The 17,889-nt window shown below is 62.7% G+C and overlaps 2 protein-coding genes and 1 long non-coding RNA gene across 6 annotated transcripts in view; 1 reads left to right on the forward strand and 2 right to left on the reverse strand.

The window, feature by feature from the left end:
* SEMA4A (semaphorin 4A) overlaps positions 1-3,983 on the reverse strand; it is a 27,956-nt gene extending 23,973 nt beyond the window's left edge. The window contains exon 1 of one of the 2 annotated variants that reach the window (XM_040452658.1): positions 3,886-3,983. The gene's annotated coding sequence lies outside the window, so the exon portion shown is untranslated. Of the gene's footprint in view, positions 1-1,613; positions 1,680-3,885 lie in introns of those variants that run through there. The other variant, XM_040452656.1, reaches the window with a different exon arrangement.
* LOC121015610 (uncharacterized) lies at positions 1,020-7,206 on the forward strand. 3 transcript variants are annotated; one of them, XR_005783902.1, is made up of 4 exons: positions 1,020-1,171; positions 2,704-2,759; positions 2,960-3,104; positions 7,163-7,206. It is a non-coding gene; the product is annotated as an uncharacterized LOC121015610 (long non-coding RNA). The 3 variants fall into 3 exon arrangements; XR_005783900.1 differs by having other exon boundaries at positions 2,704-3,104; XR_005783901.1 differs by lacking the exon at positions 7,163-7,206 and adding an exon at positions 6,901-6,940 and having other exon boundaries at positions 2,704-3,104.
* A 2,220-nt stretch (positions 7,207-9,426) lies between these two features.
* Positions 9,427-17,889, reverse strand: part of LMNA (lamin A/C) — an 8,718-nt gene continuing 255 nt past the window's right edge. The window contains exons 2-12 of the mRNA XM_040452349.1: positions 16,114-16,347; positions 14,700-14,825; positions 14,269-14,439; positions 14,055-14,180; positions 13,164-13,384; positions 12,833-13,055; positions 12,358-12,465; positions 12,131-12,250; positions 11,614-11,703; positions 10,655-10,924; positions 9,427-10,365 (exon numbers count right to left, since the gene is read on the reverse strand). Coding sequence (XP_040308283.1) covers positions 10,339-10,365; positions 10,655-10,924; positions 11,614-11,703; positions 12,131-12,250; positions 12,358-12,465; positions 12,833-13,055; positions 13,164-13,384; positions 14,055-14,180; positions 14,269-14,439; positions 14,700-14,825; positions 16,114-16,347 — 1,716 coding nt within the window. The 3' untranslated portion in view covers positions 9,427-10,338. The remainder of the gene's footprint in view (positions 10,366-10,654; positions 10,925-11,613; positions 11,704-12,130; positions 12,251-12,357; positions 12,466-12,832; positions 13,056-13,163; positions 13,385-14,054; positions 14,181-14,268; positions 14,440-14,699; positions 14,826-16,113; positions 16,348-17,889) is intronic.

Genomic DNA, 17,889 nt, shown 5'->3' on the forward strand with positions numbered 1-17,889 from the left:
ATGCTCATCCCCCGGCCCTCTACCCTGTGCTCAGCCCCCTGCACCTCAACCCTGTACTCACTCCCCTGTATCCTGCCCTATGCTCATCCCCCTGCCCCCTACCCCATGCTCATCCCCCCTCCACCCACACCCTGTAATTACCCCCCTGAACCCTACCCTATGCTCACCTCTCTCCACGCCTCCCCCATGCAAACTTCCCTGCACCCCTACTCTCCCCACCTACACCCCTACCCTGCACTCACCCACCTCCACCCCTACCCTATGTTCAATCCCCTGCATCCCTACCCTATGCTCATCCCCCCTCCACCCCTACTCCATGCTCACTCCCCTGCCCCCTACCCTATGCTCACCCCCCACCCCCTACACTATGCTCATCCCCCCCTAACTCTACCCCACGCTCATCCCCCCTCCACCCCTACCCCGTGCTCACTCCCCTGCACCCCTACCTTATGTTCATCTCCCCTGCATCCTACCCTATGCTCACCCCACCTGCACCCTACCCCATGCTCGCCCCTCTCCACCCCTACCCCATGCTCACACCCCTCCACCCCTACCCTGTGCTCTCCCCACCTGCACCCCTACACCATGCTCACCTCCCTTCATCCCTACCCTGTGTTCACTCCACACACACACCCTACCCTGTGCTCACCCCTCTCCACCACTACCCTGTGCTCACCCCTCTCCACCCTTACCCTGTGCTCACGCCTCTCCACCCTTACCCTGTGCTCACCCCTCTCCACCCCTACCCTGTGCTCACCCCTCTCCACCCCTACCCTGTGCTCACCCCTCTCCACCCCTACCCCGTGCTCACACCCCTCCACCCCTACCCTGTGCTCTCCCCACCTGCACCCCTACACCATGCTCACCTCCCTTCATCCCTACCCTGTGTTCACTCAACACACACACCCTACCCTGTGCTCACCCCTCTCCACCCCTACCCTGTGCTCACCCCTCTCCACCCCTGCCCTGTGCTCGCCCCTCTCCACCCCTACCCTGTGCTCGCCCCTCTCCACCCCTACCCTGTGCTCGCCCCTCTCCACCCCTACCCTCTGCTCGCCCACAGAACTCTGGGGAACTCTGTCCCTTTGGGGCTCCTGGCAACATGGACACCTCCCTGGAAGGGGCTCCAGGAGCTGGGAGAAAAGCCACTCCGGGCTTCATCAACGACCAGGTCTAGCTCCCCTTACCCCCTCTCCCTCCCGGCCTCAGGGGTAGCCCTAGAAGAGCACGGTCCTGGGGTACATCTGCTTCCTGGCTCCTCTTCCTCAGCCCTACCTGCCCTGCACCGTCTTGCCCTGTTTTTATGATCCAGTCAACTTATATTTAGGTGCCTACGGTGTGCGAGGCGCTTCCTTAGCCTCTACTCCCCCGGCATCCCCGCACCTCTTCCCACCCACACTGTCTCTCAGCATTCTCACCACCCGCCAAGCCCAATCCCCCCAACCCTTTCCCCGGGGCCTCCTAGGCCTCCTGGATCTGAGCTGGAAGGCTGAGCTGAGTGCCGCACACAATGGCCCGACCCCTCTGTCTGCCCCCTTCTCAAGGCAGAGCCAGCACCAGACAATGGCCCGCCCCCCCCCCCCCCCCACCCTTCAGCCCTCTGGCTCCCTTACCTGGAGCTTGGGGATGCACCGAGCTTGCCTCCCCCTGGAATGCCAGGCAGTTCCTGTCTCCCAGTGCCTTCGTCCGTGCCACACCCCCGCCCCCCATCCCCAACCCCATCCCGCCTCACTGGTCCTCAGTCACCATGGCGACCGCATCTCTAAGTGGGAGGGACTAGAATCTCCCCATATTCTTCCTCCTCCTACCCGTGTCCCCCTGCGCCCCACCTTCTGCTGCTCGTGGATCCACAGTGTGGGGGAGGTGGGACTCCAGATATGGGGGGAGCCCCTGGGGGTCCTTGCTCAGCTCCCTCTCCCCCTGTCAGGCAGGCACCACCTCGTAGATGTCCCCTGGCTGGGTTCGGGGGTCACGTGGGGCCAATTCTTTTATGGTCAATTTCTCAGGGTTTCCCTCTTCCCTGGGAACTGTGTATATGCACGGGGACAGGGGGTCATAACTGGATGCCAGCTGGCCGGACCCCGTGCAAACTGAGTTTGCCAAGGAGGAGGCGAGTGCACATACAGAGATCTGTGCAAACAGGCCGAGGGACAGGGGCTCCGTCAAGCAGGCTAAGAGGCCCTCTTCCATCCTCACTATCCTGGCTTCCGGGTTCAGGTTCTGCCATTTCTTCCCAAGCCGCTGGGCCAGAAGCCTTCTTTGGCCAACCCCCTGAGACCTGTTAGGAGAAGTCTTATGCTCTAAGAGGAAGCATGAGGGCAGACTTCAGAAGGGACTTTCCAAAGGTCGAGGCCAGATAGGGATAAAACAGAGACAGGCTGAGCTATTATTGTTCCCCAGCTACGAAGGAGCAAGCAGGGGCTCTGGGGCCAGTGTTGAAGCTGGGCCTGTGTCCTCTCCCAGCCCTGACCCTGAGCACCTACTCAGCAGAGCGCCCTCCTGTCCCCCGCTGCACCTCAGCTTTCTCATTGCTAACAGGAGGAGGTGGAAAAGCCCCTTCGGGGTTGGCCCCTCTCTCGGCCTGTGGGAAGACTGGGAAACAGACAGCCCGGGGCCAGGGCGCAGAAGGCCTGGGTCCCAGGCACGGCTGCCTGTAACTTGTGGTGTGACCCTGGGCAGCTTGCTTGTCCTCTCTGATTCCAGCCTACCTGGGAGCAGCTCAGCTCATTTCGAGACGTCATAGTATTTTTAAGAAGGAAGTAAGTGTGCTGGGACCAGCCCCAGGCTCAGGGGTTCAGAGGCCAAGCCTGGTTCCCTTTCAGGTCTGGGTCGGGGTGGCGGGTGAGCGTTTCCGTCTGGAGTGGGGTGGCGAGGACAAGGCCTGGGCCAAAAGCAGAAGTGGGCTCTGAGCGGAGCTCTGTCACCACCCCCACCGCCACCATCTCTTCACTGCCGACAGCACCCAGGCCTCGGGGCTTCGGAGGGCGCCCGCAGGCTCCTCTCCCGCTGGACGGGGCTGTGGTAGCGGGGGGAAGAACCGATTGGAAATCCGGGTGGCCAGGCCCAGAGGGAACTGGGCTGGCGGTGGAACAGGGAAGAAGAAGGTAAGACTATAGAAGGACTTCCCGCCCGCCGGGGAGTGTCCTGGGTCCTTCCCCTCTCCTTCCCTCCTTCCAGGGGAATTGGGTGCAGTCTCTGAACAGAACTGTAAGGGCCACATCTCTGAAATACTCCAAGGGAGCAAGGTAGAGGGAGCCTGCAAGCTTCGCCCGCATCCAGGGTTACCCGGGTGAGCTTTGGGGAGCCTCTCCCAGCCTCGATGTATGGAATCAGGGCTTCCAGGAAGGAGCCCAGACGTCCTGTGAGGCAGCAGGGACCCAGTCTCGGGCAGCGGCTGTGGCTGCGGCTAGAAATGTGCCGGGGTCGAGCTGGACACCCAGTGCCCTGTATCTTCTTGTTCCAGGTGGGGGAGGAGGGAGAGGCTTTCTGCAGCCTAATCTCCACTTCCCCTGCACCTGCTCATACACTTCCCTTTCCTGTGGCTGGCCTGGCCTCAGTTTCCCCACCTGTCAGGGCCCCACGTCTTTAATTGCAGGAAGGGCAGCGAGTAGCTGATGGAGTTGATCAAAGGAGAGTCCCAGGAAGACAAAACAGGGGAGTGGAGGGTGAGGAGCCACAGGCGCCCTGCCCCGCGGTCCCTGCCCCTCCAGATCCCCGGAGCTGCCCTTCCCCCAGTCCGAGGCCGAGGACCACCCAGAAGGACCCCCTGTGTTGTCCACTGAAATTGGCACAGACACCTGGGGTATGAGGAAACTGGCATCCCCCCCTCCCCTCCCCCTCCCCCAGGGACCACGGTCCCCCTTCCCCACCACTTCCCGGCCTTACCCCCAGCCCAGCAGTGGAGACCCTAACCCAGGCGTCCAAGACTTCCAGCAGAGTCCGGCCAGGGCAGGGGGCGGAGCAGAGGCGGGCTTGGCAGGGGGAGGGGGTGGGCCCCCCCCCCCCCGCCAGCCCCCTCCAGTGCCCCAGTTCCCAGGCAGCTCTTAAAGGAACCAAGACGAATTAGCTAGGGACAGCTTCAGGGGGTGGGTGTAGAGGAAAGTGGGTGGCGGGGAGACGATTAGACCTGTCAGGGGCAGGAGGACCAGAGCGGGGGTGCTGACACCCCCTCCAGGGCCCGGAAGCCCTCCAACTCCTCAGTCTAGCCGTTCCCTCATCCCATGTGACCCCCACGGCGGCCACCCAGCTTCTGACTGCCACCCCCTCGGATCCTGGCCCCTATTCCCCTTGGGCCCCTGCCCACTTCCTCCCCCTCCCCCATATTCGTGCCACCTCAGTCTCCGGTGAGAGCTGCCAGCTGGCACGGACTGGTACTAAGCGCGAAGATCTGGCCCAAGGATTGTAAGGGCCTGAGGCCTGGCCCCAGAGGCGGGCGGGGGAGGGGGGGAGGGGAGGCCAGCACCTCAAGGTCACTGCAGGGGGCTGGGGACAGGAGGCACCCTCCCCTCCCAACCCCCCTCCGAGTCTTGCCCGTCTGCCCCTCTGGCTGTGGGATGAGGGGCTCCGAGGGCGCTGAGGACGCAGGGTCCTAGCCTGTGGGTTGTTAGGGCGGGGACCGCGAAACAGCAAATGACTTGGTGGGTTACTTGTGGCCACGGAGGGGCCGGGCAGCCAGAGAAACGTTCAGCAGAGGGAGACAGAAATGGAGACGGAAAGCCAGCAGCCAGTTTTCAGCCCCGGCCCCCCAGTGTCCGCAGCATGAATTTCAGTCTCTGGAGTGTGAGAAGGCTCTGCCCCAGTCCTCCTGGGCCCCGCCTTTCCCCCAGCTTCAGGGAACGCTAAATCTGCGACCTGCAGCGCAGGTCCTTTCCTTCCATTTCTACCTGATAGAATATTCTGAAAGTCATCTCTACACCCAACGTGGGGCTCGAACTCACGACCCCGAGATCAAGGGTCGCAGGCTCCTCTGAGCCAGCCAGGCCCCCCGCCCCCATAAAACTCTTCCTGTCCTTCCCTGCCCCCCCCAAAAGAACCCCTTCATCCAGAAAGCCCTCTGGTGTCCCCACAGTGTTCTGAGTTGCCACCGTGTTTTGTGGGAGTCAGGAGCCCCGCGCCCCACCACCAGCAAGCTGGGTGACTTTGTGGCCGACCCTGTCTCCTCGCTGGCTTCGGGGTGCTTCACCCAAAGCGAGGACTAGCCCCCAACCCACCCCCGCCCGCCCAGCGTGGCTCTGCAGGAAGTGCTCACGCTGAGCGGTCCCATTCCTGCACTTACGGGTACTGACCAAGTACCTGCTCTGGGGTCAGGCCCTGCGCTAGGTGCTGGGGGGTCAGCGTGAATAAAACATGAAAACGCCTGTCTGGGGTGGAGGACAGAACATGAGGAGATACAGAAATGAGATACGTCTGGTGGTGCTAAGTGCAGGGACAGGCGCGCAGTATTTGATGGGAAAAGTGGTCCAGGCTGGGGAAGCACTCAAGGCGGGCAGGCGCTTGGGGGGTCCCAGGAACACCAAGGCGGTCAGTGCGGCCTGAGGGGCTGGTGAGGGACGCGCTGTCCCCCAGGTTGTCACGCAGGGCTTCACACGGCGTTCGTGCCTGCTGTCTGGCCTCTCACTGCTTTGGGAAGGCTCTGGAGAGTTTTGAGCAGAGGAGTGGCCGGAGCGGCAAAGGGTCACTCTGCCCCTGCATGGAGAGCAACGCGTGGGGGGCGGGGGCAGGAGACCAGCTAGGAGGGACTGCCACAGTCCCGACAAGAGGTGGAGGCAGGGCGGGGGGTGTAGAATGAACTGGATTCCAGATCCATGCTAAAGACGGAGGTGACGGAACGTGCCGATGGACTGAGTGTGGGGCTCGAGAGGGCTTGAGGAGTTACGGGTGGACTCCAGCCTGAGCAGCTGGGGAGAAGGACAGTCAGCAGGTGCCCCGGGGAAGACGACAGGCAGAGCAGGTCGGGGGTGGGTGGCAGTCAGGCTATCCGCTCCGGACATGCCAACTTGGACAAGCATCAGGTTTGGGGTTCAGGGCAAAGGAATGAGTTGAAGGTGTCAACCTGGGAGTCAGAGTGTGCGGATGGTGTCGAAGGCCGTGAGCCCGGAGGAGATGTCTCCAGGCCCCAGTGTAGCCAGAGAGGGGTCGGGTCCGGGCACTCGGTCTGTCAGAGGTGGGGGAGAAGAGGAAGACCCAGCAGTGTGGGCTGAGAGGGACCAGAGTCATCGTCCGTGACCAGCAAGGTCAAGGAAGGTGGGGACTGAGCAGGGACCAGTGGGCCAGCCACATGCAGGGCACATGGACGTCAGCGACAGCAGCGTCTCTGGAATGAAGCCAGAAACGGGTCGGCAGCTGAGCGTGAGGAGGGGAATGAGACAGGAGGAGGTGTGATGCGGTCATCTGGAGAAAGGGGGTGACGGGGCTAGGGACAGGAGGGGCAGGGGGCAACGCTAGGGATGTGTGGTCATGACTTTAAAGTCGGCCTAGTCAGAAGGGGAACCACCCAAACTCCACTGTAAGAAATTACCTGGAATACTTAAAAGGTAGTCTCTGCCCCATTATTTATAATCACAGAAGTGAGAACAAATTCAAATACCCAGAGACGATTGTGAAATGAGGTGTTACATATACACTTAGCCATTTTTAAGTATTTCTATATGATAAACATCCTTTATAAAATATTTGCAAAAAATATGGTTTAATACCTATAGATAAAGTCAAGAGGGCTTTCTCCCCTGATCTTAAGAACCAATATGAAAAAGATAATCTTCCCAATAAAAAAATGAGCAAAGGATAGAAACCTTATTCGCACCAGAAGAAATGCAAATAACCATTGTACACGAATGAAAAACAATTTCAACTTCTTTTTTATTTAAAAAAATTTTTTTTCAACATTTATTTTTGCGACAGAGAGAGACAGAGCATGAACGGGGGAGGGGCAGAGAGACAGAGAGAGAGGGAGACACAGAATCGGAAACAGGCTCCAGGCTCTGAGCCATCAGCCCAGAGCCCGACGCGGGGCTCGAACCCACGGACCGCGAGATCACGAGATCCCGCGAGATCGCGAGATCGCGACCTGGCTGAAGTCGGACGCTCAACCGACTGCGCCACCCAGGCGCCCCTCAACTTCTTTTTTAAAAAGTATATTTTTTACTGTTTATTCATTTTTGAGAGAGAGACAGAATGCGAGCGGGACAGGAGCAGAGAGAGAGGGAGACGCAGAACCCGAGGTAGGCTCCAGGCTCCGAGCTGTCCGCACAGAGCCCGACGCGGGGCTCGAACCCACAAACCGTGAGATCGTGACCTGAGCTGAAGTCGGACGCTCAACCGACTGATTTCAATTTCTTTTCAAAGAAACGCAGTTGGGAAACAATGACGTGTAATCACTTTCCTATCAAGTTGGCGAGGATTAAAACCAGCAAAAGCTTGGTGGTCAGGAGCCACTCGCGGAGAAGTGAGCTCAGCAGCAGGTCAGGACAGGAAGTCTAGTCTCTCTGGAAGGTGGTTGGCAACATCATCAACAGCTTTTGCGACGTACACAGCCCTGACGCAGCCAGTCCTGTTCCTGGAGTTGACTTCGTGGAAATGCCCAGAGATGCCTGGGCAGATGTCTGTCCCAGGAAACGTCATTTGCAACAAGCCGCGGAACATGGCAGACGTATGGACGTATTTGAAAATCGAAACTGCACAGAAAACGGTGGGAGGCCTCCCCCCGCAACTGTTGACGGTGGCCGTGGGGCAGTAGTGAAAGTGCCGATAAGGAGGGTGGGCCTCTCTCCCCTTTTCTCCCCACTCTGGGACGACCAAGTATCACTTACATGGGCCAGTGGAGAAAGAATCCATGTTATTTAAAAATCATGTTTATAAACTTAGAAAGAACCTGGGAAAGGGCTCACGCATGTGAACTGAAAAGCAGAATCAAAATTTAAGCCGCAGTGAGATCTTAACTGTGTAAAGCATGTGTTCGGGGACGACGTCTGCGAAGAAACCCATCAGTGGCTGTCTCGGGGTGACTGCAAAGGGATGACTTTCTCCCCTGCTTTTGACTTACCTGCGTTTTCAGTTTTACTGCAGACTATCACTACGTGATGCCAAAAAACCCACGTTTTAAAAATTAATCTCTTTGGCCTGCCACGCGCGCGGGGCTGCGTCGCGGCGCGGTGACAGGCGTGGGAGCCGAGGCACCTGGGCGCGAGTCCCCCGCGCCGGCGCCTGGGTCCCCGGGGCCGCGCCCGCAGCCACCGCCCGGGCGGTGCTCTGGCGCCCTCGGGTGCCCGGCCCGGGAAGTGCACAGGACGGACCCCTCGGCCGCCGCCCAGGGGCCCAAACCCGTCGGGGCGCCATCGCCGGAAGCAGGGGGTGGGGGGGCCCGGGAGGGGGTTTCCTTCTCGGAAGCTACCCACCTCCGGTAGGGACCCTTTCCTCAAGCTCACACCCCTCCCTCTCAGCATCCCTCTTCCAGGGGCACCTGGCCGCAGCCCCCCTTAACACTTTTTCGAGAATGTCCCCCATCATCCCAGACCTTGCTCTTTTTCTCACTGACTTGTCACTGCAGCCCAGCTCCTTCGCCCCAGGGAGCATATACTTTATAACATCTCTGCTTTCCCTTCAGAGGGGAGAGTGATGTCACAGGAGCAGGGGCGCCTACTGGCCGTGTGGCAGTTCACTTAGAGCCCCCGTTTCCAGGGGCAGAGGGGATGATCCCTCTCAAGACTACGGGGGGGTCAAATGAAATAGGGCAGAGATGCTTCGGGATCTAGAAAGGGCCAGGGGAGCGGTTGCTCTCCGTGGCTCCTGTTCCCTGTGTGGGGCCCTCCCCTCGCCCCAGACCCCTGGCTCCTGGCTTATAAAGTCATCTCCCCCTCCGAGGCTCCTGCTCCCCCAAACAGTCCCCTCGTCTGCAGCCGCACGCACGTGCTGGGACGTCGGCTGGGGTGGAGTTTCTCCGAGGACGCAGAGTGTGCGGTCCTGTTTGTCTCCCTGCCCCCAAGCTGAGCACAAAGGGACCTCAGCTGCTGGCTTGCAAAGTCAGACCCAATGCTGTCCTGCTGCCCTCACTCTCTCCTACACCCTCCCCCCGTTTGTCCTTGCCCCAGGTCCCGAGGCAGCTCGGGGCCTGGCAGACAGAAGGCTCTCAGGTGGGTGCTGACCGGATGAAGGAGGTTAGGAAGGCGGGGCCCTCCATCAGGCTCTACCCCTCTGTCCTTGGGGACAGGGCCCTGCTGATGTCAAAGCCTCTCCCCACCAGGCACCGGAGGACCCAGGTGTGGATCCGAAGCTCTGAGGGCTTCAGCTCGCGTCCCCCAGAGCAGGGGTGAGGCTGGAGGGTCCCGAGCACGAGGATGTGGGTGACCACGCGACATGTGTGTGTGCGTGTGTGTCTGCCCCTCCAAACTCTCGGTGACGCCCGTCAACAGAGACAGATACCACAGCAGCCAGGGATAGAAACAACTAGTGTATTGATTTGGGGAGAGAGAAGGGTGCAGATGGGAAAGGGGGGGCAAGGGGCTCTTTAGTGTTTGCAAACCCACAGACGCACACCCTCCACCGCTTGTCACCTTCCTCCTCCGGGGTGGGGCCACGGCAGGCTCCCACCCTTCCTCGAACCCTCCCCTCTCCCTGCTCCCCTGCACCCACTTGACCTTGACCTCCAGTAACAGGGCAGAGCCCTTCCTTCTGGCTTCCAGGTGAGGCAGGCTCAAAGAACCTTCCTTCCCCTCTTTCCCACCTCATTCCCATCTCTTGTCTAAATAAAATACAGAAAAAGCAAGTGCGGCTGGTACCTGGCAGAATGAGTCGCCCCCGGGGGCTGGGGCAGGGGTGGGACTGGGACGGGGTGGGCAAGGAGCCTCAGCCAGGTGTAGTGGACTGAAGGGGGCTGGCCGAGGGGCCCGGCTCAGCACCCCTCTCCCTTGGAGGCCGGCCCAGAAGGCTCCACACCCGCCTCGCAGGCACCATGTTCGTGGGGTCCCCGGGGTGGGGGCAGCAGCAGGGCGCAGAAGCAGAAACTAGGCTCTGTAAAAAGCATCCCTTTCCCTCGGCTTCTGGAGGAAGCCCTCTTTGGTTTTAAGGCAGATGTGAGTTTCCCGGAAGCAGGGAAAGGACGGGGGTGGAGATAGAGCTTTTTTTTTTTTTTTTTTTTTTTTTTTTGCTTGTGTCTCTCCTTCAGTATAAAACCACTGTAGAAAATAAGTTCTCTTAGAAAAAAACGAAACATAGAAGACAAAACCAAAGGGGTATTTTCTTTGGCTTCAAGCCCCCTCCCCTGAGGTGCAGGGCGGGGGGTGGCCATGAGGTGAGGAGGACTCAGGAGGTCTCCACCCTCACCCGGGCCTGGCAGGTCCCAGATTACATGATGCTGCAGTTCTGGGGGCTCTGAGAGAGAAGAGAGAGGGGACGGGTGTGAGCCACGGTGTGGGGGGGGGACTCCCCCGGAAGACCTCCCGGTGCCCCCGGCCCCGCCCCCGCCCTCCAGTCTGGGGCTCAGACGGGAGGGGCAGGATGCAGGAGCCCACTGTCTAGGATCTGGGGCTGAGGGGAGGAGGCTCCCGCTCCCCCGGGCTGCGGAAGAGAAGGCCTCCCCCCCCGACAGGGCCCCCTCGTCTTAACCCTCAAGGACCAGGGTCCTCTGCTTGCAGGGGTGGAGGCGGAGGGACAAACTCACCTGGGTTCGAGGGCTGGAGTTGCCCAGGAGGTAGGAGCGCGTGACCAGGCTGTCCCCGAAGCCGCTCCCCCCACTGCCCCCCACACTGCGGTAGCTTCGGGTGACCGTGACACTGGAGGCGGAAGAGCCAGAGGAGATGGTTCCGCCCACCTGGGCTCCCGAGCCGCTGGCGGAAGCCTTGTCCGCAGGCTGCCCGCACGTCCCGCACAGCACGGTGCGTGAGCGCAGGTTGTACTCGGCGGGGTCCCCCGAGCTGCTGCAGTGGGAGCCCTGAGGAGGAAGACAAGGCTCAGGCGGGACGGCGGGTCTGGGACAGCGCTCAGGCCCAGCACCCGGCTCTGCGCTCCTGCGGCACCGCCACCAGGCAGGAAGGCGGGTTCTGTGCTCAGGCCCCCCCCCCCCCCCCCCCCCGGAGCAGGGCCCGGCTGGGAGGAGGGCAAGGCGTGGAAAGGCAGAGACGGGGTCAGGAAGACGTGGGGACAGGGAACTGGGGTTCTGGCTGGGCTCTGCCCCGGCCTCTCTGGGCTTACAGGGGAGGGCCAGTGAACAAGCTTGTTGGGTGGCAGGCATGCAAAATAAATGGCGTGGGGGGGGGGGGGGGGGCCCCCCCGCCCAACCCCCGCCCCGGGGGCCAGGGGGGGGGGGGGGGGGGGAGGAGGTGCATGCAGCAGGGGCTGGGGAGAGAGGCAGGCTGGGTGCCCCACTTCTGTCCTCCCATCCCCGTCCCGGGAGACAAATCCACAGCCCCGTCCACTGCTCCCGTGGGAAGACGCCGTGGCGTCAGGAAGTCCCTCCTCCCAGACACCTGGGCTCCCTGCTCAAGGAACAGGGAGGAGAGAAGAAAAGCCAGGGCAGCGCGTGAAGTTCCAGAACGTTCTTTAATGAAAAGATCTTTGGCAAGGGGAGGCCTGGCTGGGAGCCCCGGCGGGGGCTCGGCCTCAGCGGCGGCTGCCACTCACATGGTGGTGATGGAGCAGATCGTCTCCGTCCTCGTCCTCGTCGTCCTCGACCACGGTCACTGAGCGCACCAGCTTGCGCATGGCCACCTCCTGCGGGGACACGGGGCCAGGCCCCAGGGTTAGCGGGTCGGGGCAGGAGCGGGGTGGTGTATCCTCTCACAGTGGCCACCAAAGAGCCTTTCCCACGGTGTGCCCTTTGTCCGGCCTGCTGCCGACCTCTGTGGGGTGCAAGCCAAGGAGCTATTCTCCCCAGAGGGCACTGCCAGGCTCTCTGGGTAGGAGTGTGCTTCTGCCTGTAATGGCCCTCACTGCCCACCTTCCTTCCCTCGTGCTGCTGGGGGAGGCATCTTCAGGTGTGAGCACTGGGTGGAGAGTTTGGCGCCTGGGGTTGCAGCGGAGGGAGACTTAGGGCGAAGTGGCCTTGAACTGGCTCCCTGGGGTTGGGTGCCCCCGGCTCCAGTACTGCCCACCAAGGGGGGGCCCTGTCCAGCCCTGTGCCGGCCCGCGGCACACTCACCTCCCCGGTGGAGTTGATGAGAGCCGTGCGCAGGCTGTTCCCGCAGCCCCAGGTGTTCTGTGCCTTCCACACCAGGTCGGTAGGGGGGCTGTGGGTGGCCCCGGCTCCTGCAGCCCAGATCTGGAGGGGGGCAGGGTTAGAGAAGGTGCTCAGTCCGGCGTGCCCATCCTCAGGCTGACCCCTCCCCCACGCAACCCGCCCCAGGGTCCCAGACGCCTGCCACTCACCGTCACCACCTGCCCGGCCTTCAGGGTGAACTTTGGTGGGAAGCGGTAGGTCAGCAAGGGGTCATCTCCATTCTGGCGCTTGATCTGCCAATTGCCCATGGATTGGTCCTGCCAGAAAGGAAGGGAAGGGGGACGCGGGGGGAGGCTCATTCAGACTCCTGGTCCGCCTTGCTCAGGGGCCCAGGCAGGACCGCGCACACTGGACACTCGGCTTCCAGCGACTCAAAGACCGAGGGGCTGTTATTCATCTCGGGCGCTCAGAGGGGTCAGATAGCTCACGGGGGCCTGGCCGCCAGGGGCGAGTTCGGAGCCGCTCCCCACCCTGGAGGGACACGCCCGCCCCCGAGTGCCTCTGGGAGGGGCGCCGCTCTCTTTCTTGGGGTCTGCTCCCTCCCCGAGCTGGAGCCCTTGGGCCTGGGGCTGGGGGGGGGGGGGGGGGCGGTGACCGGGGGGGGGGGGGGGGGGGGGCACCTACCTCACTGGACTTGTTGCGCAGCCGCACGAACTTGCCCTCCTCGTCCACCTCCTCCACCGCCACGCGCCCGCTGGTGCGAGCGTGCTGTGAGAAGCTGCTCCTGCTCTCGGCGGCCTCCAGCTTGCGCTTCTTGGTGACGCTGCCCGAGCCCTGCGTCTGGGAGGAGTGCGAGGAGGCGCGGCCGCGGCTGCGCTGCGAGGTGGGGCTGGGGGACAGGCGCAGCCTGGCGAGGGGGACAGAGGGGCCCCGTCAAGGTGGGCGGCTGGTGGGGGGGGGGGGGCGCCCCTCTGCCCCCCTCACCCCCCCCCGCCCCGGCCCCTCCCGGCCCCACCTCTCCTCCTCGCCCTCCAGGAGCTTGCGGTAGGCGTGGATCTCCATGTCCAGGGCCAGCTTGATGTCCAGCAGCTCCTGGTACTCGTCCAGCTGCTGCTGCATCCTCGCCCGCATCTCCGCCATCTCCCGCTCCTTCTCCGCCAGCAGCCGCCGGCTGGTGTCGCGCTCCCGGGCCAGCGAGTCTTCCAGGTCCCGCAGCTTCGCCTCCCTGGCGGCCAGCTGGGCGAGGGAGCCGGGGTCCGGTGAGCGCCCGCGGCCCCTGGGCCCCCCTCCCCAGGTTCTCGAGGCACCGGAGCCCGCAGGGGGCTGTCACGTGGCGCGGCTGGTGGCCGGGAAGCCCTTCCCCGCATCTAAGTGAAACCCCTGTGCCGAGCCCGGAACCTGTCTCCCGTGGCCACACGCACGGCCAGCCGGGAGGTGGCGGATGCTTGACCGCACACTGAGCCTCGTGCAGGGCAAATACAGCCCCCGTTTTCAAACGGAAAACCAAGGCTCTCGGGAGTGAGGGTCACACAGGGACGTAAGAGGCCTGGAGGAGCAGCCAGGTCATCTCAGTCCGTGGTCCTGGGGGCACATTCTGTCCCTCGCCTCTACCCTCCCCTCCTCCGGGCCCTACATCCCGCCCGACCACTGCCACTGGCTCCCGGCGGCAGGACAGAGGTGAAGTGGAGTAGAGGCGAGGTAGGGTAGAGGCAAGGTGGGGTAGAGGCAGGAGAGAGGCGAGGCAAGGAGAGAGGCGAGGTGGTATAGAGGTGAGGCAAGGAGAAGCGAGGCGAGGTAGAGGCAAGGAGGGATAGAGGTGAGGCGGGGTAGAGGCAGGATAGAGGCGAGGCGGCATAGAAGCGAGGCGGGTAGAGGTGAGGGGGTGGAGAGGCGAGGCGGGCGGCACCTGCTTCTGCAGCTGGCTGAGCTGGGCCGACAGGCTGTCGATGCGGATACGAGACTGCTGCAGCTCCTCGTGCGCGGCCCCCACCAGGTTGCTGTTCCTCTCGGCCGACTGCCTGGCGTTATCCAGCTTCGGGGGAGGACGCAGGGTTAGGGCCGCGGGGACCCGAGGGGGACCCAGGGGGCGCAGGGCGGGGGCCCGGGGGGCGGGCAGGCACCTTGGCAGAATAGGTCTTCTCCAGCTCCTTCTTGTACTGCTCCACCTGGTCCTCGTGCTGGGCCCGCAGCTCCTGCAGGGCGTCCGCCAGCCGGCTCTCGAACTCGCGCTGCTTGCCGTTGTCGATCTCCACCAGCCGGGTCTCGTGGCGGCGCTTGGTCTCTCGCAGCTCCTGGGGGGGGGGGGGGGCACGCACCCCCCGCCGCGCCCCCGCACGGGGGAAGGGGGGGCCCGGGGGGGGGGGCCCCCCCCCCCCCCCCCGTCCCGTCCTACCCCCGATGGGGCCACCGTCACCCCGCCGTAACCTGGGGGCCGGGCGCCAGACACCCCGCACTCCCCGTCCGGCAGCACGAGGCCGGCGGGCGAGCTCTGCCCACAGCTGCCCCCAGCCCTGCCCCCCTGCCCCTCCGGCGGGCGGGGCACAGTCCCCACCTCGCTGTAGATGTTCTTCTGGAAGTCCAGCTCCTCCTTCAGGGTCTGCAGCCTGTTCTCCGCGTCCACCCGCCGCAGCATCTCGTCCTGGAGCTGTTTCTTGGCCTCACCCAGGGCGGCCTCGAGCTGGGAGGGGGGAGGCAGAGGTGAGGGACAGGCCCGGGGGACGGACAGCCTCCGCCGTCACGGACAGAACGGGGTCCCCTTACCCGCCGGAACCGCCCGCTAAGAAACGAGAGGAGGCACCACACACAGCAAGCGCTCCACAGGACGCACGTCCAGAGTACGCTGGAACCACAGTGCGCCTGGGGTGGTAGAGGGGGTCTGGGAAGGCCTCCGGGGGGCTGAGGCCTGCAGGACAGGCTCTTGGGACGTGCCCAGGGCAGAGGGGGACACTGCCTGAGCACAGGGGCAAAGGCCCGTGTAAAGGCCTGGAGGCGCAGAGGCACAGCGAGCTTCAGGGTCCTCGGTTCTGCCAGAGCCGACAGGGCTCAGGGGTGGCGACACGGACAGCGGCTGCGCGGGAAGACAGGGGCTGGACCGTGAAGAGATGCCCCCTTCTCTGCCACAGAAAGATCTCTGAAGTTTGAGTGGCAGAGAACCCCTCCCAGATTCTGGTCTCCGAGAGGCCCACTGGCCAGCGCAGGGGCCGGCAGGAGGCCTGGAGGAGAAGGCTCCAGCCCAGCCTTAGTGCTCGACCCACTGGCGTCTCCCGTGTGCTGGGCACACTCTGGTGGCGGGGCCTGGCAGAGGGCCGAGCCCAGAGAGCCTGGCCCCTGACCCTGGTCCTGGCCCTGCTCTGAGCAGTGAGGCGGCAGAACCGGGAGCCAGTCGGCTTCTTTGATTCTGTTCTGAGCTTGCGATGTGAGAGACGAGAGCCCAGGACAGACAGCAACGTGCCTTGGAAGGAAAGACAGCCATATACACGCCAAGCGTCAAGAACACCCGTCCCATCTGTGATAGACCATCCACTGCTGAGTTCAGGCTGGCTTGGTCTTCCAGAGACCTCCGCTCTCTTACAGGACAGCCACACCAGGAGGGATCCAGGGCCAGGCACGGTTTGTTGCAGACTTACGTGCAAACGTCTGCGTACTACTTTATTTATTAACATAAGCTAGATGCCCAACATGAGGCTCTGACTCGTGACTCCGAGATCAAGAGTCGCACGTTCTCCCAGCCAGGCGCCCCAGCTGTGGACGACCGTAAACCCGCTGTGCCAGATGCACGGGCAGGACGCAGCGAGGTGGGGGCGGGTGAAATGGCACCAGGGCGGGCAGATGGCCGTGATGCCCTGTCCGTGTAACGGGACAGACAGGTGCCTCGGAGAGCAACTGGGGTGAAAGGGTGGGTAGGGCGAGCCTGTACTTCTCTGGGGGGAGGAGGGGTCATGGCGGGCCCTGGCGGGCGGCCTCACCTTGGCCACCTGGCCCCGCAGGTCATGGAGCTCGCCCTCCAGGGTGCGCTTCTCGCTGAGCGCGGTGCTCAGGGCGGCCTCCTTGGAGTTGAGCAGGGCCTCCAGGTCCTTGAGGCGGGCCTGGGCGGCCATCAAGTCGCCCTCCTTCTTGGTATTGCTAAAGAAGCAAAGGAAGAGTAGCTTTAGAATCCCTAGAGAGAGCCAGGTCCCCCACGGAGAGACAGAAGCCACCTCCTAGGCGGCCAGCCCAGCCGGGGCCGGGCTCGGCTGTCCCTCCAACTGCCAGGAGAGGGCATCCTTGCTTGTGGTTTGTTAGCATCTGCCCGCCTCTGGGACTGGACTCCCACTTCCCCCAAGGTCCCCAAAACCCCCTTCCTGCTTCTCCACCCTTCCCATGACTCAGTGCTCAGGAACGTGCCCGGGGCCAAGGGGAAAGCGCAATCCCGTGAGAGCAATGCTTTCCCTCCCTCTCCTCCCATTCCTTCCCAAAGAGACAGGGCCACCTTTGTCTCCTGCCCCTTCCCACACAGGGCCTGAACCTCCTCCTCCCTGACTCCGCCTCCCTCCCTGCAGGGACCCAGACAACCAGGCTCCCAGTGTTGGGGTCCATGCATCCCTATAGCTTCTCAGTTTGGGCCCCCAAGGTACTGGTCACCTCTCCTGGCCCCTTTTACACCCGGAGACTGTGCAGAGGGAAAGTCCGGTTAAAAGTCAGGGATAAGGACAACTAGGCTCGGTACTGGCCCTTCCCTTTCCAGACCCAGGCTGAGTCCCCTGGCCGGGGCCAAGCACGGGGGTCCAGCTGCCTTCCCCCCAGGCCTTACAGAGCTTGAGAGCACACTAAACCCTACCCTTCGGCCACAAGCCTCAGCGTCTGGCTCCAGATGTGGCCCCTGAGCCTCCAGGCCCATTTGGGCTCCAGCCCTGAAAGTGGGTGAAGCTTTAGCCAAATAAACACATAAACGGGGGATGCCTCTGCCATTTCCTTCCGTTTTCTGGGCCCCAAAGATACGGAACTGGAGAAGGAGAGGGGTCCAAACTTCTGGGGAACCCAAGAACTTTCCAGACGTTATTATCACCTCACCAGCATCTGGTGAGAGAAAGCAGGAGACCCAGGGAGTGCAGGGAAAGACCCAGGGGGCCTGGCCCCGGCTGCCATCCGTAACTCCTGTGTTGTAAGCGTGGGCCCACGTGGCAGAAGGGAAAAAAAGGAACCAAATGTGGGCAGGAGGGGACATTTCTGTCCTGGGAAGAAGCAAAGTGACCCTGCCAGCATTTTTCGCCTCTGCAAAAGCCCTAAGCTCCAAGGGGCCCAGCGGTGACGGTGACACGGGTGATGGTGACAAGGTGCAGTGGCAGAGGTCAGCCTTGAGGAGGCTCTGCAGGGAGGGGCCCAGACAGGCAGCACTCTCCTGCCACCAGCTCAGGACTTTTCAAACAGGCTCCACCAGGAGGGGGACACAGAGACACCCTCGGAGGTGGGGGGAAGATGGGAAGACCTGGAGGGGGCCCTGACCTCCCCCACAATCTTGCTGCTCCCGGCCTCTGGCCACACCTCGGAACAAGCAACAGTGTCTGTCTCCCGTGAAAAGAGGCCCTTCCAGAACTGGAGGATGTCTCCCCTCCTCCGTCTCAGCCAGAAAAGCTAAAAATAAAGTCAAAACCCAGCTCAGGTTTTGGCTGCCATCCGGCCCAGCCCCTGGCTGGGAGCACAGCCCCAACTTTCCATGACTTCAGAACTTTTCCGAAGCTGAGCCAGCTGCAGGGGGGGGGGGG

This window comes from Herpailurus yagouaroundi, unplaced genomic scaffold, assembly GCF_014898765.1.
Source record: "Herpailurus yagouaroundi ecotype Mexico unplaced genomic scaffold, PumYag 207, whole genome shotgun sequence".
In the NCBI taxonomy this organism is placed as follows: Eukaryota; Metazoa; Chordata; class Mammalia; order Carnivora; family Felidae; genus Herpailurus; species Herpailurus yagouaroundi.